The sequence below is a fragment of the Alligator sinensis genome, unplaced genomic scaffold, assembly GCF_000455745.1.
Source record: "Alligator sinensis unplaced genomic scaffold, ASM45574v1 scaffold768_3, whole genome shotgun sequence".
Lineage (NCBI taxonomy): Eukaryota > Metazoa > Chordata > Crocodylia > Alligatoridae > Alligator > Alligator sinensis.
In genome coordinates, this window is record NW_005842135.1 from 1,047,755 (window position 1) to 1,072,003 (window position 24,249).

Below are 24,249 nucleotides of genomic sequence, written 5' to 3' on the forward strand. Positions count from 1 at the left end.
GAGCAGAGGAGGTATATTTGTCTTTGGTGATCTCTCCCTGTTTCCACTTTTTATGTGCTCCCCTTTTGTCCCTTAGGCTGCCCTGGATTTCTCTGGTCAGCCAGGGAAGCCTCCTGGCCCCTTTCCCCCTTTTGCCTCGCTCGGGGATCGTCTTGCTTTGTGCCCGAAGGATCATTTCCTTAAGGCACAGCCACCCTTCTTGGGCTCCCATCACTTCAAAACTCCTACTCTGCAGTGCGTCCTTGACTAATCGCCTGAGTTCATTCAGGCGATTAGTCCTTGACTAATCGCCTGAAAGTAGAATGTTTCATGATAGCCATTTGCTTCAGGTTAAATTTATTTTACTCTTCTAGTTTCATTCTGGTGGCCCCTCTACCCAGTGGGGGTGAGCACTGCTTAGGGCTCACACCTTCAAGTTTTTTTTTTCCATGTTAGTGCTCAAAGCTGGGTATCCTCCTTTCCATCTCATCCCCCTTCCCCCTGTACCTCCTTGCAGTGATTCTGGTCCCAGCAGGGTTGCCAACCTGAGATTTTTTTTTAAACCAACAAACTGCAAGTTTTTTACTGGTATATGTTCTATATAATGTAAATGTAAAACATCTACCAGGCCCTGCCTGTTGCCAGGTCTCAGTTAGAAGGGCTGGGTTCAAATTTAGGGGTTTAACATCAAGCACAGTAAAAAAAATAAAAGTAAAATAAAAATAATAAAAATAAAAATAAAGTTATTGGGTTAGCAACTCTTGACTGCAGCAATAATTTAACACTGTCCCCACTTCTACCCCCCATAAGGGATCCCCTACCTAACTACCCACACCTTAATACCCCCAAAACTGTGCCATGCTACCCCACACCCCACCCCCATCCCAGCACAGACCCCTGAAGAAGTGTACCTGCAACCGTGAAGTATTACAGGCAGTCTGGGGCACAGCAGCAGCAGCATATGGCTGAAACACCACTTTGGAGGATGCTGCACTCCTTATCAGACACCAGGTGGTGTTGCTGTGTTCTATTTGTCATGTCAGGGCTTCAAATCAAGCTGCAGCTGCTTAGTGTTTTTACTGATGGCTAAAATATTTTTTTTTTTGTTACAGACTTTACTGACAGCCATTTTTAGCCTGATTTTTTACTGACAGCAACCTTGGGTCCTGGTCCCATTCTGGCAGCAGGGAGGGCAGAGCAGTGTACCTAGTCAGGAATCTCTAGACCCGAGAGGGTTATCTGAAGTGCATGGTTTGAAAGTTTAGAAGGCTGACTGCAATGCAGGGGGTGGGGGGACTTCTGAACAATATGTCCTGCTCCTGTGGAAAGAGCAGCAGTTACTGCAATCTTGCCATATGGCAAAACATGAAAGAGGAATGACTCATAAATGCCAAGAAAATTAACAGATTATTAATTAGAACACATCTCCCTCCTCCACACACAAGGAAAACCCCTTCATTTTTAACATCTGGTGTTAGCTATCTTCACATGCCTCCCCTAAACTACGTGTAAATTCACCTCCAACTTTAAAGGAGGCTTTCATCTTAGAAAGAAGTTCTATAAACTTTTGAAGCCTAAAGTTTAAAACTGGATTTTTAGGACAGGGAGAAGAGTTTTCCAAACAAGAATCAGGCTTAAAACAAAACTGATTTACCCTTACTGGATTCTGTAGGTTTCTCTCATCAGTTTAACAGATTGAAAAAAATATTAGGTGATCACTCATGTGCTCTTTTTCTCTTACAACACATCTTCCTACTATTAGGACAGCATATACCTCACTTTATTATTTTTGTCAAATTATTAATTCAGCAGTAAAGTCAAAGAGACTGATGTTCAGAGAAGCTTGCAATTTCCATTCATGATGAAGCTGAAAGAAAAATGCTGAGTTATGAGGAAAAACAGGGCTCTTAATTCCTATGTGCAGCTGTAACAGCAGAGGAGACAAAAAAAATAAAAGAGAGAACTATGTAAAGAACTTGTGTAAATTCTCTGCCTTTAAGTTAGTTCAGTGTTAAGACAACCTAGTACTTAGCCATTGTTTATGCATCTACAAACAGTATTGGGAAGATAATCTTCCCCATTAGGGGCCAGACCCTGACTTCCCTAGTTACTCCCACAGTTAAATAGACGGGTTATTGACACCTTGAATTTTCAATATTCTTCACTTTGTCTCTTTCCATCTACAGTCATCAGTCACCCCTCACTGCCCACAGCACTGTCATGTGTTAGAATCCAATACTCACGTTCAGCACAAGCACGCAGTTTCAGGGGGGTTACTCATGGAGTAGGGTGCTACTTATATTTACTCAAATCTAAGAAGAGGTGTTCCCCGCCACCATTTAACAGGGGGTAAGGGGAAGTCCCTTGTCTTAGGATTTGAATACAATGTGGGGAAGGCGGGGGGCAGGCAACTGCTGCTGCAATTCCAGCTCCAGCCACAACCTGGGAGCAAAGCTGCAGCTGCAACTGCTGCCTGCCCCTGCCACCTCTGCCCCCAACTCCTCCTCCCACTACAGTGTTTGCCCCTCCCATTTACCCTTGCTCTAGATACAGCACAGCTGATCCCGCTCTGGCCAAAGGCATAGAGCACATCTGCTCTGCTCCCAGCCTAGTCCAACCCAGTCACAGTGGATGTGGCAGTGGCAACTCTAGCCAGGGTGTGGAGCTGGAGCCAAAACCTGGGCTGAAGCTGCTGCCACCCCCACCACTATTACAGGCAGGCTGGGGCCAGAACAAACATGTGCTCTGTGCCCCAGGTTGGAGTACAGCCAGAGCAAGGGCAAGCAGTAGAGGGAGGGGAGGAGCCAGATGTGAGAACATGGGATCAAGCTGCCCAACTACCCTACTGCCTACCCCTCTGCTGTCCCTTTCCATGCTTCAGTGTTGGAAGCAGGGGACTAAATTTAAAGACAATTCCTCCCCCCTCACTAATTAGATTTTATATATGAAAAACAAACAAATTTATAAAATTTTCCACGTACAGAATACAAGTATTAGGTGACGGTAGTCTTAAATTTAGTCACCTTGGATTCAGATAAATATGGTAAATGGGTAGAAGAATCCAGCATTAGAACAAAGATAGCAGACCTCCTCTCTCCCCCCCAGCTCAAAGTATAATTATTTTGACATTCACTTACCTTTGCATCTACCTCGATGTGCTACACTCAGGCTTGATTCCCTGCATTTGGCTCGCTGGTAGTCGCACATTGACTCATAAGTTCTGCCATCCGAGGCGCAGAGGGGTTTAGCCTGGGACCTGGAGCAGTGGAGGTTACACTGAGGATCTCTGTCACGGTCGCTTATTAAAAACTGAAGGAGGTGAGAGGGGAAGGAAGAAGGGGAGGAAGACAAAAATACTTGGTTTGGTTTCTTAAGTCAACCCAGGAATATTTTGAAGACAACAGCGATATACAACAGGTTGGGTTTTTTTTAATTTACTGACTACCATGTCAACATTGACCAATGGGAGATTTGACTTATACACTTCATTTTAAAGTCAAACCAATTAAAGGTCCCACCATTTTGTTCTCTTGAACTGAATGGCACTACTCAGTCAGCACAGTGTGCACATAGAGGTATAAAGCAAACCATGAAACCAACACAGTACTTGCTCTACTGAAGCAGAACTCTGGACTAGAACAACCACAGCTCTGACTGCAGGAGTATCCTGCTCCAGATGTGTCCAACAAAGTGGTGCAAAGAATCCTGCAGTAAAGTTGACTGATCTGTCCTCAGAAAACTCTTCTTCTAGTAGTTTGATTTCTGTGAGTCACATGGGTGTCTATCTACTTTCCAAAAGGAAGTTTTTTATTTTATTATAAAATAAAATTAGCTATAACATCTCTGGATGCTCTCACAATCTTTATAGGTAGTCAGCTCTTGGGATTTTAAGTTCTCTACTTCAGTGACAATCCGTGAAGCTGACAATTACACCCCGTTATTTACATAGTTCAGTTACATGGTGTGTGAACACCATACTTCCCTTGGTCAGTTTTAGTTTCCTTGAATGGCCCCATATTCTTGACATTTGAGATAGCCCCCTCCTGCCCCCCACACACCTATGTTTGTTACCCTACATACTTCTAATGCTCCCTTGCAAAAATTTCCAGACCATACAAAAGCCCTATGATCTGGGCAAAATGGCTCTACAGATCCAGCCTGTGGGCCACATGCTTGATATCCCTGTTTTAAGGTAACCACCCCAATTTTTTCCCCACTTGCATCCCCAAGATTTGTTATGCCCCTAATTATTCTCCTTTTTCTTCTGGTCCCGCTAAATCCCTTTTAGATATGTGGTGTCCCACAGTATGTACAGCATTCCAGAAGATGCTAAAACAATGGCTTACATAACAATGTGATATTTCCCACATTACAGCCATCCTATTCCTTGTGAACCTTAACATTTGGTCCCCTTTTTAAAACGTAGCTGCCCATTCAGCAGAGGTCTTCACTGAACTGCTTACAACTATCCCGGGCTCTTTCCTCCAAGCTGATAATATTAATGGAACCTCAACTGCCAGTCCCCTGTCATAACCACTAGCTTAGATGTACACTAGGTAGTTATGGCCAAGTATGTATAGTCTCTTTTTGCTTTTTCAGTGACTCTCTCCCAGCTCCCATTCCACATTGCAGCGTTGTAGATAGTGAGGCCTATATTACAACACAAAATCTGAACATCATCTTGCAGCTAAATTCCACTTGGGGTTCCTGAAAAACTAATTTCTTGTGGGACCAGGTTGAGCTTTCCTCCTTTCCCATCTTAAATTTAAACTACCTCTTCCCTTCAAGACCCCTTACCTCTACTGCTAACCACTCACCTCCTGAACCACTCAAGCCTGGGAATCAAAGTTCCTTTCTTAGCAACAGCACCCCAGCTTTCTGCCAAAGCACTTATGAGCTCAGCAGTTCAGAGCTGGCAACTGGGCACTGACTGACACTCTTCTTGCATATACAAAGGTACAGCTCTCCAAGTGTGTTGATAGCTGGATGCCTTACAGGGAAGTGTGAGTCATCACCATAATCACCTTGGTGTTACAGCTCTCTACAAAGCTGCCTGTTTTATGCTTCAAGGGGAAAAAAGCTATTAAAAAAAGGCACTGCCTGGAGTTATTTTGCGTTAGTTTTTACCACTCCAAAAAAGTTCACCTCTGAAATATATCTTGCCATTTTGAAACAACCACAAAGTAATATTCATATAACCTTATCACATTTTTCTGAATACTGTTAAGTCATTTTTAGACATTACTGGAAACCTTGAAAACACAACAGTTGGCAAAAGCAAGCAAAATCTACACTTACTTCAGTCTGACTGAGGCAAGTTTTGAAGAGTTTATCCAGAGACTTGCCAAAGTGCCTGGTGGCAACACAACAAAAAATTATTAAAATGTTTTGGGGTTTGTTTTTTGTTTGTTTTTTTTTTAAATAATCCTATAACCTGGAATGACCATCCCACCTGGAGAAATTGAGAAGTTTTGATCTTAAAAGGTAGTTTTGACTGTGTTTAAATATGGCCCAAACCTTTTTACAATGCTGTAATGTAAGACCAGATTTATCTGCATGTCAGAGACCCGAGTGCAATAGATAAGTTTGTGTTTCTCTTGATTGGTATCGTTTTATCTCTACTCACTGGGTCGCTAAATTTTCCAAAGCCAAAACAGTCTGCTATGCTAAACAGGTCCAGAAATAAGAACTATATAGGACTAGAGGGATCGACACACCTATTAATTGTAACGTCAGAGGCCCTGAATGGGGAACTTTTAACCTTTTATATAAAAATGTTTTTAAAAAGAGTTTCAGGGCTGCAGGTTAAAGCAAGTGTAATAAAGCACTAAATTTCAAAAAAGGAAGCACCATCACAACTCATTTTGAGGCATGAGATTCTGTAAGTTTGAAAACCCTGCATGTTAGAAACTGAGCTGTAGATACTGAATACCTCCAGAACACAAACTAAAAAATGATGGTGTTAGTGTCCATCACCAAAGGATATTGCTGCTGACTTGCAGAACAAACCCCACCCCAGTTTGTATCATAAGAACTTGCTGAAACTTACAGCAGCTCTTACTGAAGACAGTGCTAAACACGCAGGTTTCTGCCCACTACAAAACCTATCTGCACAGAGCTGGGCTTAGCGTTGGATGGTTTAACTCAGAGCTAAAAATGAAGAGCTTGAAGATTAGGAAACAGCCCAGTTGGGTGCCTCCTATAAAGCAAAAGGGAGGAACAGTTTGACAATGATTAATAGTGAGACTCGAGACAACACGCCAACTGTCCCAAAGCAGTCTATAAAATTCTTACCTGCCAGAATTCAGCCAAATGTCACTTTACAAAATGAAATCTTTTCAACATTTTTTTAATTAGAGTAGTGCCCACACAGCATGCTAGGTACTTTCAAGGCATCCAAGATACCACTCCTACCTTGCCAAGGAGCTTATAGTTTAAATAATTATACAAGATGGTGCTTGTTTTGTTCAAAAGTGGATTACATTGAAAAGTCTGCATTAATTAACCAAGAACCGATAATCACATTCACATATAAAGCCTGTCTGATCTGTGTTGGAAGGATTTTCAATTTGATCAAACAGCATAACCAGAAGGATTGGATGGCCTTGAAGAGGTCACTACTAAAGAACTGTTGATTCTTTCAGCTATCACATACCACCTCTAATCCTGTCCAAATGATGAACAGAGTCCTGGAAGTAGATGCCTGCAGATACATCTTTGGCATTGCTGACTCTTCACATTATGAAAGTCTTTACCACAGCCAATAATGGAAGAGATCATGCCTGGATATTTATCAAGGTGCCTATCATCTTAGCCAGACTCAATAGGTCAATAGGCTCAATAGCTCAATATCCTTTATATCCCCACTATAGGATTGTGTATATCTCATGGTATGTTTGCTATCACTTTGCATTTTAAATTTCAGCATTGTCATTAAGCTGTTATTCCCTTTCTCAGCAGTCTCTACAAAAAAGCTAAGAAGGGAATGAGCCATTGATGCTGAAGTAGGCTTCTGGCCACATGCGATGTAGCAGATATATTGAGCATACTGCTCAACAATAGTCACTGGTAAGTTTGGGGGGAAATTTTGAAAATTTTTCAGCCATTTCTTCTCCAAATGATGGAAACATATCACTTGTCTCAAGAGAGCACTTCATGAAGCTTAACATTACTGGTTTTAAGTTATCCCCATCCCAGAATATATTGAACAAGATACACAGCTGTTATAGGATTCCTGAAGACTGACAGGAGAAGATCACTTGCCATTATTGGTTTAACTGACAGAGCAGAGTACTTGACTCGCTCTGTATCTGGGAAGGCCGCAGAACGTGTTTGGTGTGGCTGTGCGAAACAGCACCATCCTGCTTCAACTTCTGTTTCGATGGAACAGTGTTTCATTTAGTTTCAAAAGCACTGTTCCGCTTTGTTTCGTCGAAACTCTTCGGCTGTTTCAATGCTGTTTTGTCGTTATAATGGGGAATCATCAAATGCGGCAGGCAGGCAGATCGGGGGCTTGCTTCACCCCCGGGGAGGGCTGCAGGGGCTGTGCCAGAGTCCTCCCGGGGCTATGGGCCCCTGATCTGCCTGTCAGATAAACCCACGCTGGGCTCAGCTTGCACCCAGCACCAGAAAGATCACTGCAGCTGGCCTCCTGTCATCCAGCTGGCAGACTGAGGGCCGCAACCCTGGGAGGACTCCGGCACAGCCTCTGCAGCTGGGGGTGTGGGCGGGCCCCATATCTGCCTGCCGGATGACTAGAGGCTGGTTCTGCCACCTGGGGCCAGCAGCAGCCAGGGCCATCCCTGGGGAAGGGGAGGAATTAAATTGGGGCGACTGCACCGGGCCCCGTGCTCTGGGGGGCCCGGAGCCAGGCAGAGTGCCAGTGGCGACTCTGCACCACCGGTACTGCCGCTGGCTTCACGTCTGGCTGCTCACTACTCCGCCTGCTGCTGCCAACGCTGGCAGTGGCTTCTTAACATCCAGGGCGCAGGCAGATCTCCACATGAACTGATTTGCCCCAGGCCCCACACCCTGCCAGAGCTGACCCAAGGAAGGTGTGGGGCCAGGGGTAAATCAGTTTGTGCAGGGACTGCCCCCACGCTGATCCCGCATGCCCTGGGAAAGAATACCAAAGAGGGTCCTAATAAGGACTGTGCTAGGTATTGACTGTACACAAGGGCTTGCAAACCTGTATGTTCGTAGATTGATAGAAGGGTAGTACTTTCCAAGTCTTAATCCAGGAAACAGAGGGTATGTATGATGTTAAATCATGTTTTCATTTTAAATTCTCTCCCTACTTTTATAACAAGATCAACACAACTATACATTAATGGATTTTAAAAGAAATTCACTTCTCTGACCTCCTGTTTTTGTTTACTCTGAAAACCAGAGGGCACCCAAAGTGCTGCCTCTTGATGATTCTCCGCTCTCCCACCCCCAAACCTTTCACCCCCACCATAAACAGTTAGTGTCCTGATTGTTATTTTTTCTCCACAGAGCAGGGACATCAGAAAGGAAAACTTGACTGTTATGCACCCCTCCACCCCCCAACTTCCAAAATGGCAAGATCCTGCAGGGGCAGAAACAGTACCCAGAACTAACTTTTAACTCCACTTTAAGAACAGATTAGACTGCAACCCTGTGTTCTTTCAAAAAAAAAAAAAAAAAAAAAATAGCACTCAGTAAGGAAAGGGGAAAATCAACAGCAAGACAGCTACATTATTAGTTTATATTCTGGTAACTTGTAGAGGTCACACCAGAAATCAGGTGTGTGGGGGCACTGTACAAAATAAGCAAGCAAGCATAAATAACTTATGACCCTATGCAACATCTCCTTATAACATTCTTTGAGAAGAATCTTGCAGAAATATGTCAGAATTTGAATGCCTCCTACAAATACATTTGCACAGGTGCTTGCTGAATCCATTGGTTTCTGGTTCTTTGGACTTGAAAAGGAAGAAAAGAAGAAGAGAGACAAAGAATAAAGCTAAGTTTGCCAGCAAAGGAGTATCTGTTCTTTCTCTCCACACCTCAACACCACTGCTGACAAACAACAAAACACTGATTAAAGGGTTTTTAATGCCTGTGAGGGAAAGCAGACTCCCTGCAGCTGTATGGCAGCTGGAACCACTTGTTTTATTTAACAGAGAAAGGTCTGACCCCACAAGTGAAAGAGTTTGGTGGTCACTTATTCTAGCCCCCTTTGGGGCACATCATAATCTGTGCTAAATTATTTGTGTTTATCTTGATCAAGGAATACTGGCCAAGTTGGGGGAAGGAGGAACAAGAAAGGAAGTGGACAGAGAAGAGGAGTTCTGGATTCAGGTGCTCTGACAGAAAGGCATTTTCAGGAATGGGTGAAGCAGATCAAGAATATGGGAAGCCAGAAAAACTTGAGGGGGGGAGACAAACAAGTTAGAATACTGTGATTGTGGGGCAGAGCAACAGGGGCTGCTTTATTTTAAAAAAGTAGAGAGCCTAGGGAAAGGTTTCTGTAATGTGCGGACCATGCCAATGCTACATGTCCAAACTTTTATGAGGTTTAAAGCTGCAAGGAAAGTACATATGTAAGCTTTATTGAGCTGTAGTCACTGTGGGTAGGTCTTCACTGTGCAATCAAAGCAAGGTGCCAATTACCAAGGATCCATCTAGCAAAATCAAGTCCTATACTGCCCATGAGAAATGGTTGGAAATTTTCCAATTAAGTAGCATTTTCCTGGAGGAAGGAAGGGGTAGAGGAGGGAGGGGATTCGAGTCAATTCTGTAATGACCAGGGATCCTGGTTTCCTCAGATTAAAAAAAGTAACCCCAAATCCACATTTTTCCATGATTAAAATGAAACACTTCTAATACATAGACGTATATATAGTGAGGTTTCATTTTGATCATGGAAAAATGTGAATTTTGAGTTTTAAAAAAGTAACTCAAATTGAGGATTTTTTTTTTTTTTAAATATGAGAAAACCAGGACCCCTGCTGAAGACAGGCAGATGGGTTAGACCACTGTACTGGGGAGATAGGGAATCTGTTATCTGAATTCCAAGTCAAAGAGTCTGAATAACTATGTCATGGCAGTTAATTTTGTTCACATAACAAACCAACTTAGAAAAATTACCAAAATGTTGCACTTTTTGTCACTGAAGACAAATGAAGTCTCTTTATCCACAGTTGGTATGGTCTAAACTGCAACAGTACAGACTACAGTAATGTAGCCCCTTCCCAGAAGGGGCCACCTGTCATAGCAAGGAAGTAGGTCCAGTCTCCATGGCTAGGGACAGAAGTAAGACATAAACCAGTTTAAGTGATCAGAAACTGATTTAAAACAGTAACAGAACAGAAGCTGAGTGCACATAAACCAGTTTCAAAATGGCTGAAACTGGTTGAAGATAAAGCTGGTTGAATGTAGTATCAGAGTTAACTGATCTGGGTCAAACTGGTTTATGGAACTTCTGTCCCAGATCCCTTCCTGGTTCAAGTTAAATCACAGTCCCCCAGCATCCCAGCATGCTTTCCAGCTCTGGGCTGCACTGGGATATCTGCTCCAGAGAACAGGGCTGGCCCTGCCCCTCTGCTCTCTAGGTGGAGTGGTAACGTTTGGCTGGCAGAGAAGTGTGGGGTGCAAGCCCAGCTGGGGATGGAGCCCAGTCTTCGGCGGGCTGCCCCACCCAGGCAAACCCTGGCTGAGGTCTGGGGCCAGGGAGGGGGAGTTAAGCATTCCTTTCCCCACTCAAACTTATTGTTGGCTGCAACAGTGAACTACAAATCCCACAGGCACCTGGAAGCAGGAAGAGGAAGTGATGAGCAAACCTGCAGAGTCCTGTTGCTGTAATTCTGGACTGCAAAATCCCAGAGACCTTGGGGGCAGCAGGAAGAGAAAGTGAATGCACAGCCAGAGAGCTGTGCTCTAGTGCCCCTCGGCCTGAGCAGGCATGTGGCTGCATTTCCTGAAACAAAGGTAAATGAGTATTCATTTTTGTTTCAATTTAATCTGTGCAGTTTAGACTAACCTGCAAAGACTGAATTGATTCAGACTTGGGCTTTTTGACCGTCTGTACCTAGCCCATAGCTTCCTTCAGTTCAAGCCAATCTACTAACATTGCCCCACCGGTGCTGTTTAAGACCATGCTTGAGGCTTGTACATGGACGATATAGCCTCCAATCCAGTTTCTCTAGATCTTTATGTTAAAAAAATATCAGATTCTGAGAAACAAACTCACATCAGCTCTCTATCCTTCAAGTACAGGATTACCTCTCACAGATTGGGCAGCATGACTTAGTTTGAACCTTAGCGTTCAAATACCATCTGTTTAAAAAAGAAAAAAGGAAAAAGAAAAGATGCACACAAACCTCAAATGCTAGACAGACTCACAGAATTTTACCTTTGCACCTTTGATCAAAATATGCCTTCCCTATACTTGCAGCTTGCTGGCTACCCATCTAATTGCTACCGATGGTGAAACTTCAGTGAGAAAGACAATCTATGTATATTTCCTTCTAAGTTCAGTTAGTAGCCACTTTCAATCACTACTCACTTGAGCAGTATTTAACACTAGTTAACTAGAAGCAAGAGGTTTCATACCAATGTCAGTCCCCTGAATAACCTCTCTAGATATGGCACTTAGTCTTTTGTAAGAGTCTGTTTAAAAGAGTCATCTCCAAGGCTTTCTTCACAAACGGTGACAAATGGATCACAAGAAATTCTCAGACCCCGATTGTATGCCCTGTAACTAGCTGGAAGTACCAAGTCAGTGCGTACAAAATTAGCTTCTAAATTCCAAAACTAAACTGAGGGTTAGTTATTAGAAATAGACAGCTCCATAATCAATATGAGAAAAAGTTCAAAGAGGTGAAGCCTTCTAATCAAAATCTGAAGTCATAAAATTTACAAATAGGCAGTTTTTAAAATCCCTCAATATATGGCAGGTCACAGGTATTGCAATTTGCTTCATTTTACAAAAATCACTTCAGGTTTGTAAAACCAATTTTTTAAAGGACATCTTAATCATCAGGTCAGAGAAGGCTTGCATTGTTCAACTGAAATAAGAAATGGAGAAAGTAAACTTTAAAATACCAAAAGGAATCTGCTGAGAAGTAAACTAAACAGAGTACTAACACATGCTTTCCTCATGAGGATTTGTAACATTAAGGGAAAAATTGGCTTCCCAGATACAGTTGGGATGTTATTAGAAAGTTAGTGTGGCTGGGAAAGAATAACTGAATGCTCACTCATGCAGAAGGGAAAAACCTGAACTAAGACACTCCTGAAAGGGAAATTTTGGCAGCACATGCTGTAGTTAAGATTGAGACTGGTTTGGGGAGTGGGAAAAAGCCCACCAGCAAAGCATTTTCACTTAAATGCAGCTTTACTGTAAAGTGAAAGTGTGACAATATTCAAATCAAAAGCTTGCACCAGACACAGAAATAAGAAATACAGACCTAAAGTTAACTCATTAATGGATCAATTTACACTAGTGAGAGTCTAATCTGACTTTTTTTTCCCTTACTAGCTTCATTAGACATCTGAACCAACACAGCAACTCCATGTTCACCTACAGATAAAGGCGAAAATTCCTGGCCCTGCTAGAGTCCAAGGCAGAGTTTTTATTTACTACAATAGGGCCAGAAATTCACCCTAGAATTTTTGCTGCTTTTTAATAAACTGGTTTAGGGAGTCGCCTGCTTGATCAACAGAATTCAAGAACAAAGCCATGCATGTAAAATATCATCCAATTTAGGCAGCCTCCCTACTGTAGCTGTATTCCATGTTTTACTGAACTGTAACAATACCTTGTGCTGTTGATTTCCCTTAGCAAGAAGTAAAGCAATCTCACTTCTTGTTGTCACTAGAAAGTGAATAGTCAGCTGTCTTACTGAAAGAGGATGTGTACTCTAAAGTGGAGCTGATGAGAACAAAGCAGGGTTTCAGAAATTTAAAAGAAATAAAGCAAACTTTTTTTAAACAGTAGAAGATACCTCTAAACAGGAATCTTGGACAATAGCACCTCAAGTCTTTGTGCTCATGTTCATGAGAGTATTTGATCTGTAGGCTTTTCCATGTAGCACACACACCCCCGCAATCTTGAAGTCATATTACCATTAATACATATATTCCTGACTTCTGATATAAACTCAATATTCCAACTTTGCAACATTCTATATACAGAGTATAGAGAACAGATGGCAAACAGGTAAGCCCTCGACAACATCCCAAAGTAGCTTTTTTCACCTACATTTCTAGAGTCAGACTGAAGTTGGAAGTTCATGTCAAATATAAATGTTTCTTCACATTTGTAAAATAAAAATTAAGTATTTTTGACAGAATGAACTAGTTGAACATACTGAAGTGCTTTTCATTTTAAGTTCCTGAAGTGTTAGAAGATACAAGTCAACATAATTGACTCCAGTTGTATAATCCATCTATTTCACCCGTCCTCCCACCCCTGCATTTTTTTAATTACTCTCTAAGTCCCATGACAATTGTAGAAGAATTATTGGCATTACTGGAGTGAGAAAAGCAATTAAGACCCCTGCTAGCATTTATTCTCTCGACTTTTTCCATAATATATTGATGTCATTTGCCAGTGTTCTACTAATGCTTTTAATTGGGCTACTCTGAACAGCAAGATCTATTCCTTGCTTCTTTCCATTAATGATTTATGATTCTAAGGATCACTTAATTCCATATAAAAATTATTAACTAGTCCTTGTAGTCCTGAAACTGTGGGAGCATAATATTACATCAATACACACACTCTCTCACACAGCATGTACAAGGCTGTGCATACACATACAGTCTTATGAATTCATAATGAAATTTACTTAAGATACCGTTTATGAGTTTACTTACGACATACTCAAAAAGATGCACATTCTCAAGTCCAATTTTTAAAAAATGCTTTATTGCAGAGATTCTCAAACCGTGGTCCACAAGCTCCATTCAGGTGGTCCACAGAAAGTTTGCGGAATAATCAAGAATATCTGTACTTGTAATGTAAGACTATTGATATTAAAATATGAGTTGTGTGCTTTGATTTGTAGAACAAAAAAAAGTTTAAGTGGTCCATCAAGACCCTCAGCAATTTTCAAGTGGTCTGAGAAAAAAAGTTTGAGAAGCACTGCTCTATTGATTTATAAAAGAAATTTCTGATTGCTATCAAATGCTTAAACACAAAAATCCCAAATAATCAACTCCACAGCCTGACATTATCCATCACCACCACAACACTTAAGGCCTCCATCATGCATGTGGAAGAGTTGTACATCTAGGGAAAAAACACTTTGTGCCTTCCCATTGTAGGGTCTCCAATGCTGAACCCAGGTGACCCATTAATCTCTCCAAATTGAATTGGAGGCTTCCAATTCGATTTCAGAGAGATTCGACGATTCAGCCATAGGACCCAGCTTTATGTTTTTCTATGTACCTTGAGGTACCAGGCGCGGCTCATGAACGCTGAGATGTTGGGGCGGATGGAGCATCCCACAGGGGGGTCCCCACGCACATGCGGTGATGGACCTAGAAGTAGACCAGAGTACTTCCAGTTCACTTCCAGGTCCACCACTGAGCATGCGGGGGACCCTGCTCCCCCCGCGCTCCCATGGGACACTCCATTTGCCCCACCATCTCAGCATTCACCATGTACGTAGGCATTCGAGGTATGTAGGCAAAAAAAAACAAACAAACAAACAAAAAAATCATATAAAAGCTGTGTCTATGGCCGAATCGCTGATTCTCCAAATCAGAACTGAATCTTCAGATTCAGCCGAATCGAAATCGGGACAGTGGTCTGAATTACTGTCCCCTGAATCGGGCCGACTCTGAATCCGAAAAGAATACTGCCTGCTTTGCACCTCTACTGTGTAACAGTATTACCACTACTTCAGGAACTACGTGTTAGCTGCATTAACTCTTACTTAATTTAGATCAGATTAGGGATTTTAGCGCAATTGTTAGATGCGTCTAAAGGGAGCAATCAAACATGCTCTGCATCTCAACAGAAGATGGGGCTCAAAACAAACAGGATTGACTGTAAATAACCATAAGGTACTATACTCTAATCTATCATAGGTAAAGCAGGGAGGCAATGGCAGCCAATATCCTGCAGCTGCCAGGGTTGTTAAAATACGGTTGGGAGATCCCAGGAAAAAGGGCCTCACCCACCACTACAGAGAAAAACAAAAACATAAAAATCCTGCCATCCATATTAACTGATCATAGAATAAAATTTCTTCCTGACCCCAAGCGTGGTGATAGGTCTGACCCTAAACAGAAGGGCAAGCCCCTCTAGCCAGAAACCTCCAGGTTAATCCTCACAAAAGTACTTTGGGGGCCCCACAGAGCTGGGCAGAGTGGCCATGGTGACTCTGTGCTGCTGTCGCCAGCTTCATGTCCGGCTGCTTGCCATCCCGCCCCGTGACCGATGGCGGCAGCAGCTTCTTCGCATTCAGGGCATGCGGGATCGGGGCAGGAGTGCAGCCCCGCACCTTGCTTGGGTCTGCTCTGCCTGGTAGAACTAGGGGATAGCTCCTGAAGTGTCTTGGATTTTCTTTGACAAGTTCATGCAAAACAGTTCGAACTCTCTGCCAAAAATGCTCTACAAATCTATAAAGTCTCCCACAGGAAGGCCAAACACATCATCTTGGAAACACTGTAGTTTGGAGCAGGGTTGAACTCAAATTCATACCCACAAGTTACTGTCAATAGCACAACTGATTACAGCACCACTAGAAATGCCAAGAATAGGAGCAAACCCACTAAACAGGTATACAAATACTTGATGATGTGCATTAACTCAACAGCAACAGCTGAGACAACTGAAACAGAATTACATACAATGGAGTTCTATGCAACTGCACCTGCATAGCACCAATGGGAATCCAGGGAACACTTGCACCACTGTTCCTGTAAGAGCTATGTGTAAGGAACAAGGTAGAACAAGTTGAGGGGACAGTTATCTCCCTGGATGCCTTTGCATCTCTAGGAAATGGTGGTTTGGGTTTTTTTCCAGATCTTTTAAAATGATAAGATAGCAATCTCTCATGCTCCACAGTCCTGCAGGTTCAAAACCTACCAAAGGGAATGGTCTGTAAATGCAATGAGGTTCCGGTATTATGGAAGAAAAAAGGCAAACAGATTAGAACGCAGCTTTCAGCATAATGGTTATTACTAACTACAAGAGGACTGAAATAGCAAAGATCACCGGTAGAAAACCTAGCAGAGTTGAACCTGTCTGTCAGCCTTCCAAGGCACAAACTGAGAATAAATTGTGCAAGGATTCCTTTTTAGAGAAGACACAGAAAACCAAGGCTCTTTGTAAACATTAATAAGGCTAGGGACAGACATTATACATAAATTGGTTTAAGTGGTCAGAAACTGGTTTAAACCTGTAACAGAACAGATGTTCAGTGCACATAAACCAATTAGAAAATGGCTGAAACTGGTTTAAGATAAACCTGGTTGAATTTAGTATGAGACTTAACTGATTTGGGTCAAACTGATTTATGCAATGTCTGTCCCAGACCCCTTGCTGATTTAAGGCAAATCAGACTCCCCCAGCATCCCAGCATGCTCTCTGGGCTGGGTGGTGCTCTCTGTTCCACAGCAGGGCTGGCCCCTCCCCTCTGCTCCCTGGCTGCAGCTCCTGCACAGACTGCAGGCTGCTCCCCACCTCCCCCTCCTCACTCCCTGCTAAGCAGAATTCCCCCCTCCCCTCTGCCTTGATAAGAAGTGTCTATGTATTAATTAGCTAGAAGACCATATGCTGGCTATGACCCATGCTGAGTCAACAGGCAGAATCAACAAGTAGCAGGTAATGTCCTTCTGTTGTCTTCCTAACGGGGGACAAACATGGAGTTAGGCATGATAAATAGTTATGAATTCCCTGCTGAGCTAATCAGTGTCCTGCCAGGGCCTGGCCATGCCCACCTCAGCTTAGTACTGTAGAAGGGAAGGGAGGGCTGCTCTAGTGCCCCCCAGCTTCTAGCCTGAGCCACTGCAGGAATGTCCCTGCATGTCTAGGATGTCTGTACAGTTACAACGTGATTTAGCTTAGCCAGGTTAAACTAACCTGCAAAGACTGAATCAATTCAGGATCAGGCTCTTTTAACGTTTGTCCCTAACCAAAAAGATCCCACCTTTCATAAGTTTGCCTCCTCAGTGTCCTTGACCAATGCTTCCCCTCTGATTTTTTGTAAGCTGCAGGGTGGTTACAGTGTTGGCCACATTTCAGCAGAGGTGTATTTATATCAACCTGTCTTTGGTGTCTTGCAGGTTGAAAAGAGCCAGGAATGTAGAGCAAAAGGGAGAGAGAATCAGGAAACTCATGTGAAACAGAACTGACTCCCATGTCTCAAGCGTTGGAAAGCAGTATTGTTTTTCAAGTCCCTCAGGGCTCCTTGTTTTAATGCTACTTTGTTTGGCTGTTATTTTGTTTGTTTTGTATGCTTTATGATGTTTACAGTATTTTTACCTTCCCTTCACTCATGTTTTAGCCAAATGCATCTCAATTTCATGGGTGTAACCACACAACGTTCTGGCCCTCTGCATTAATTTAATGCTGGTGAATGGAATCAGAACAAACAGCCCAAGAGAATGAAACCTTCTCTGTCTCCGAAGCGCAGCACGTGGGTGGCAGCAGGAAAATAATTCATAGTTTCGTAGTTGGTAGGGTTGGAAGGGACCTAAGCCATGGGCAGGAAAGAATGTTGGGATCAAACGAGCCCGGCTAGGTGATTATCTAGCCTCCTTTTGAAGATCCCCAGGGTAGGGGCAAGCATCACGTCCCTTGGAAGTTGGTTCCAGCTCCTAGCTGCCTTGACTGTGAAGTAGTGCCTCCTGATGTCTAGCTTGAATCTACTCTCAGTCAACTTATGGCCATTATTCCTTGTTACTCCCCGTAGTGCTTGGGGGAACAGGGATTCTCCCATTGCCTGCTGGTCCCCCTTGGCAAGTTTACAGACGGCTACCAGATCCCCTCTCAGCCTTCTCTTGTGAAGGCTGAACAGGTTCAGATCCCGTAGCCTCTCCTAGTAGGGCCTGCCCTGCTGCCCCCTGATCATGCAAGTGGTCCTCCTCTGGACCCTCTCGATGCTATCCACATCCCTCCTGAAGTGCGGCACCCAGAACTGGATGCAGTACTCCAAATGCAGCCTGACCAATGTCACATAGAGGGGGAGGATCACCTCCTTGGACCTACTTGTGATGCATCTGTGGATGCGTGACAAGGTACGGTTAGCCTTCTTGACCACATCCCCACATTGTCGGCCCACGTTCATCTTGGAATCAATAGCGACTCCAAGATCCTTTTCTGCCCCTGTGCAGACAAGGGAGTTCCCCAGCCTGTAGGTATGCTTCTGGTTCTTCCCCCCCAAGTGCAATACCTTGGACTTGTCTATATTGAAACCCATCCTATTCTCATCCACCCATCTCTGTAACCTGTCCAGATCTAGTTGTAGCCTGTCCCTCTCTTCTAGCGTGCTCACTTCTCCCCACATCTTAGTGTCATCTGCGAATTTGAAGAAAGTGCTTTTCACCCCCTCATCCAAGTCGCTGATAAAGATATTAAACAATGCGGGCCCAAGGACCAAGCCCTGGGGAACCCCGCTGCTCACATCTCTCCAGGTCGAAAATCACCTGTCCATCACCACTCTCTAGGTGCGGCCCTCCAGACAATTTGCGACCCATCTGACTGTGTAGGCATCAACGCCACAGTCACCTAATTTTCTAATGAGAATGGGGTGAGAGACAGCGTTGAAGGCCTTCCTAAACTCCAGAAAGACTACATCCACCACGACACCTGTGTCCAAGGCTTTTGTGACCTGGTCGTAGAAGGCAACTGGGTTGGCCTGACAGGACCGGCCTCTAATGAGCCCATGTTGATTGCCCCCAAGCATAATCCCCCCCTGCTGGTCCCTTGCAGGTATGCACGAGAATAATTCTCTCAAAGAGCTTCCCCAGGACCAAGGTAAGACTAACAGGCCTATAATTTCCTGGGTCCTCTTTCCTCCCTTTTTTGAAAATGGGGACCACATTGGCCCTTTTCCAGTCCTCTGGCACCTGGCCAGAGCACCACGAGTGGTCGTAACACTGTGCCAGGGGTCCCACAATGACCTCTGCTAATTCCCTCAGTACTCTGGGGTGGAGATCGTCAGGACCAGCTGATCTGAACACATCTAGTCCCACCAGAAGTTCCCTGACTAGGTCCTCACTGCCCCTGGGCCTGGCCGCGCCTCCCTTGGGTGCATCCAGAATCCCAGTGGGGCGGGGGCTGTCCCTGTCCCTGCTCAGAAATTCCTACCACCCAAGCTCATTCTTGCAAGCCATTGTCAAAGGAACCACTCAACTCCTACCAGGATGGTCTCAAGTCCGCCAGGGAAGAAAAACAGCAGGTATTGTGATTTGGGGATGTGGAGACTAGTATTAGGATCACCATCCTCATCAGCCAGAAGATCCACTATAGTAAGCACTAAATCAGATACTTGGACCAGTTGTAGAAGACCCCAGAGTAACCTGTTCTGGGGGAACTCCTAAAATGACTGTCACAGAGAAGGGGCGGGGGTGCGGAAGAGGAAGCAGTTAGAGGCCTTCTACCATGTTTCTAATGGTCAAAAATTCTCATCACTGTTAGATGCCCTGGTCTTTCCAAATGTACACTGCTTAGTTGGAATAGGCGTTCTGACACCAAGTCTTCGGTAATTTTATTACAAGCAAAGTAAAGAGGGGGGGGGTCTTATTCTGAGTACAAAAGGTGAGGATTATAGTAACAGGGGGTCTTCCAGGGGTGACCATGAGGTCCCAGAAGTCCCTTCAGCCCTTACCCACTCTTTCTTTGGGCAGTCACCCCTTCCTTCACCCACCATGCCTCGATGTATTTTGTTTTAGATAAGGGAGGCTGCCCTAAGACTTCCCAGGCTTAATCTCATTCTAATGGTGACTCAGTGGCCATGATCACTATTTTAAGGGCTAATTGCATGGCTCCATCTGCCCCTATGCCACACCCCATGCCTAGCAGGTGTCATCACACACTGAAGTTCACTTCACATACTCAGCCCCTCTCTGGTATCTTGGACCCCCTAGTCCAACATGTAGCTCCTCTCTACCTGGTCCCACACATAGCCCTCTATGGGCTCTTGAACCCCCTGGTCCCACACTCTAGGTTCCTGCACTCTCTCCTGAGCTTCCCTCACTCCCTCCTGGATCCCTAAGGACCTCCTCCAACCCCTTAGTCCTTTCCCAAACCTCTAGTTTAGGGACAGAAGTTACACCTAAACCAGTTTAAGTGATCAGAAACTGGTTTAAGCCAGTAAAAGAACAGAAGCTTAGTGCACATAAACCAGTTTCAAAATGGCTGAAACTGGTTTAAGATAAACCTGGCTGAATGTAGTATTGGACTTAACTGATTTGGGTCAAACCAGTTTATGAAACTTCTGTCCCAGACCCCTTTCTGGTTCATGTTAAATCACAGTCCCCCAACATCCCAGCATGTTTTCCAGCCCTGGGTTGAGCTATGCTGTCTGCTCCAGAGAGCAGGGCTGGCCACACTGCTCCGCTCCCTAGCTGGAGTAGTCAGGACTGGTCGACAAGGGGGTGGGAGGGGGGTTAAACACCCCTTTTCCTGTTCAAACTTACTGCTGGCTGCAACTGTAGACTACAAATCCCAGAGGCTCCTGGAAGCAGCAAGAGAAAGTGATGAGCAACCCTGCAGAGTCCTGCTGCTGCAATTCTGGACTGCAAATCCCAGAGGCCTTGGGGTCAGCAAGAAGAAGAAGTGAGAAAGTGAACACACAGTCAGAGAGCCATGCTCTAGCACCCCTCCCCCCAGCTTCTGACCTTTGCAGGCATGTGGCTGCATTTCCTGAATAAAAGGTAAATGTTCACTTCTGTTTCAATTTAATCTGTGCAGCATAGACTAACCTGCAAAGACTGAATTGATTGAGCCTCAGGCTTTTTGACTATCTGGACCTAGCCCCAGACTGCTGCTATCTGTACTGTCCACATTGCCTGCAGCTCTGGAATGCCATCCTGCTTCAGAGATGCTCCCTCAGCAGCCTCCAGCGTTTTACCACCTGCTCAACTCAGGGCTTGGGCTTATATCCTGTCTAAACCAAGCCCTTTCATAGTCAGGTGGGGCTCTTATTATCCCCCCTCACCATCTGCAAGCTGTTTTTCTGGCTGCCTCTCCTCTTAAAGTGGCAGGAATACTAAGCATCCTGCCACAGTTACTAATTACATTACCTCCACAAATTTGAAATGGAAAAGCACCCAGGCTTACTCCCAATTCCATGGCACAAGTGCAAGGTCAAGGTACACCTTTCCCCAACATAGTTAACTCAGTAGGAGATCAGAGCATGAAGATGTTCTAACTCATTCACACAGCGTCACCCCAGCCGTTTATAGTTTGAAAGCAAAACCTTAGAGTTGGCCTGTGTTCAAGAATAAAGAGAAAAAAAATAAAAGGTAAGGAAAAGGGTTACTGCTGTTATAGACAGATGTAGCAACACTGCCAGAGACAACATGCTACTTCCATTTCAGTAAAGGGACAAATCCTGTTATAGTATTTTCTCCTTTAAAAGTGCTGGAGGAAAAACAAAAAGACAACTGATTAAATGTTTAGCCTAGAGGAATAAGCCTGGATACCTGGCAAAAGGAGCATTAAGATTTCTTCAATTTAATATCCAAGTGAAATTAACTTGCATGTAGATGAGATTCCTAAAAGTGTGCAAGCAGAAGTACAATATGATATGCCAAGCTATAGGACAGGCTTATTACTGTGGTCCTTTATCACATGTCTGTAAAGATTCACACTGGGAGAACTACCCTACAACAAGACCCGTGCTATTTACAGGGACATTACGTACTAATATTACTTATTTAGTAGTAGTGTAGTGTAGTGTAACTAGGCCTGGGCAACCAGGACACCAGCCCAGGTGCCAAGAGGGAGCACCAGAGTAGCAGCCCCTGGGGAAACCACACCCCAGCAGCAAAGGCCCTTATGTAGGGAGCCTCTAAGGTTGCTGCCATAGTAGCAGCAGCTTGTGTGTGGGGAGGAAGACTCTCCAGTGCTTAGTACCAATCCCTACCCCCTCACTCTACAGTACTGACTGCCCTCTCCCCACTGCTACCCAGGGCACCAAATTCCTAGTTACACCTCTGATATTTATTTTCACTCCACCCCAACCCTCTCCTATTCATCCCTGTGTCCCAGCAAAGATTTAGAAAAGTAAATTCATCTTAAAATATCAAAAATGAAGAGTTCATTTGTGTACTTCTGTGCATTTCTTTTAGGGTAGAAAAGTTATGGATTGGATTTAGGCATAGGTCAACAGATTTTTCACAATATTGTGTACTGTAGAACTGTTTATTTTAGTGCGTATTTACTTTAAAGTCGCAAGAGGGGCTGGTCACAGTTACACTGAACTACTTTCACAGTCCTGGCTAAATCTGCAGGCAACTCAGCCCTATTACCTGTTGCTAGAGAGAGACTGCAATTTACATTTCTACTCTTACAGAGAGAAAATTTCCAGCTCTACAGTCCCTGTGCACTGTAGCAAAATACTAACTTTACTCATCCCCCTTAGCTCACTGTTAAGAGCCACCTTCCACCCCCAAACATGGAACCATTTTCACTGTTCGTACCCCACCACTCCAGTAACAGAATTGCCAGAAGGGAGGCTTGCACCTCTTCACATTGCTGGCTATTTCTGGTCCAAATTCCATCTTCTCATGGAATGCAAAACTCCATATCAACTTTTCTCCAATTGTGCTCACAGGTGGTTTTGGAAGGGCTTGGCAGACTTTGTGTTACGATTAGGACTCGTATCCTGCATGCCATTAGAAAAATATCTAGCAACACATATTGGGTCTATTTTTGTAGTCTGGCTCCCAGAAGGGGAGTAGCAGTTTTTATAAAAATAAGCAATGCGAGACCTTCACACAATCAATCTTTGACACAGTAATCTTGCCAATTATCTGCATTCTCATCTTCCTTTTTGAGGCATGTTATTGAGAAAGCTGTGGCAAAACAGTTGTGGCTTAATCAGGATTCCTCAGATTTTCTGGACCTCTCTCAGTCCGATTTAAAACCTGGCTGTGGTACAGAACCATCCCTAGTCTTATTGGTCAACTTGTCCCAGCAATGGACAACAACCAAACATACATTTAAAAAATATCTGTTAATTATCTAACAGCTTTGTATTCAAAGCTGGTATATGGAGGTATTTTCACGCTATGAAATACAGGAACAGCTTTCACACACACACGGGAAGGAAAATGCCATGCTGAGCACTTTCATACTCATATATTGTTCAGTAATTCTAACTGTATCTTACCATGTGTAAGAATTGCTGGGCCAGTGGCACTTGGGTCAGATGACAACTATGACATTATACATTTCCTTTCCAAGTATTCTGTACTTTCAATGTCTGCTATTAAAACCTGGACCAGATGCAATCCAGAGAGCATATTGATGGTACTAGCAGACAGAATCCGAAGGAAACAACAGTGTCTACTATCTTTAGGGCATGAGTAAGGAACGAGAGGTAGAAAGGTCAAAAGTGGTCTTGTTAGATGCACAGTTGCTTCTAGAGGCGGAAGATGAAGCAGCAAAAGGAGTAGTAGCAGCTGCTGTCTCTTGTCTATAGTGGAGTAGACAAATACAACCTTCTGACATCCATGTCTGCGAATGACTGCAGAGACCGTGCTACAGTCAATTACTATTTGGCAACTGCAAGTAGCACAGAATGCACTAAGCCACTCATACAGAGGTGCTTCTTGCAGGGAGTGTGGCCCGTTCTATGCTCTTTGTTAGCTTTCTCTATTACCCCCACCATGTTACATACTACATTGATGCTGACTGACCATGCATTGCGCTAGGTCTAGAGTTCTCACTGCTGCTCCGAGGTACTTGCACCTTCCAGATTTAAAGGAACCCGTAGCCTACTCAAACCATCAGACCTCAAGGACCAACAGCCCAAAAATCCCATTGCAAATGTTCAGTCTAACAAAGCAGTGCTGTATAGAGTCACGTGAGGGAGTTGGCTTCTGTACTGGAATCAGGAAAGCAATGTTATTGCAGTGTTCTGAGCTAACATCCTGTTTCTCAGCAAAGCTAATTAGGTAGGAATGATCTGATTCCCCCCCCCCGCCCTTAAGAACCTTTAAGATGGATAGGGCAGAGTATGGGCTCTACAGTTTTCCATTAAATAAAAAAAATTAAGGTCTTGAAATAGCCAGCTTCCACTTTCCATTCTCCACATTGAGGCTTTTTCCTCAATTTTC

At 43.9% G+C, this 24,249-nt stretch overlaps 1 protein-coding gene across 1 annotated transcript in view; it reads right to left on the bottom strand.

Moving 5' to 3' along the window:
- The window catches only part of SMOC1 (SPARC related modular calcium binding 1), a 210,377-nt gene that overhangs the window by 133,072 nt on the left and 53,056 nt on the right, over positions 1–24,249 (bottom strand). The window contains exon 3 of the mRNA XM_025205977.1: positions 3,117–3,288. Coding sequence (XP_025061762.1) covers positions 3,117–3,288 — 172 coding nt within the window. The remainder of the gene's footprint in view (positions 1–3,116; positions 3,289–24,249) is intronic.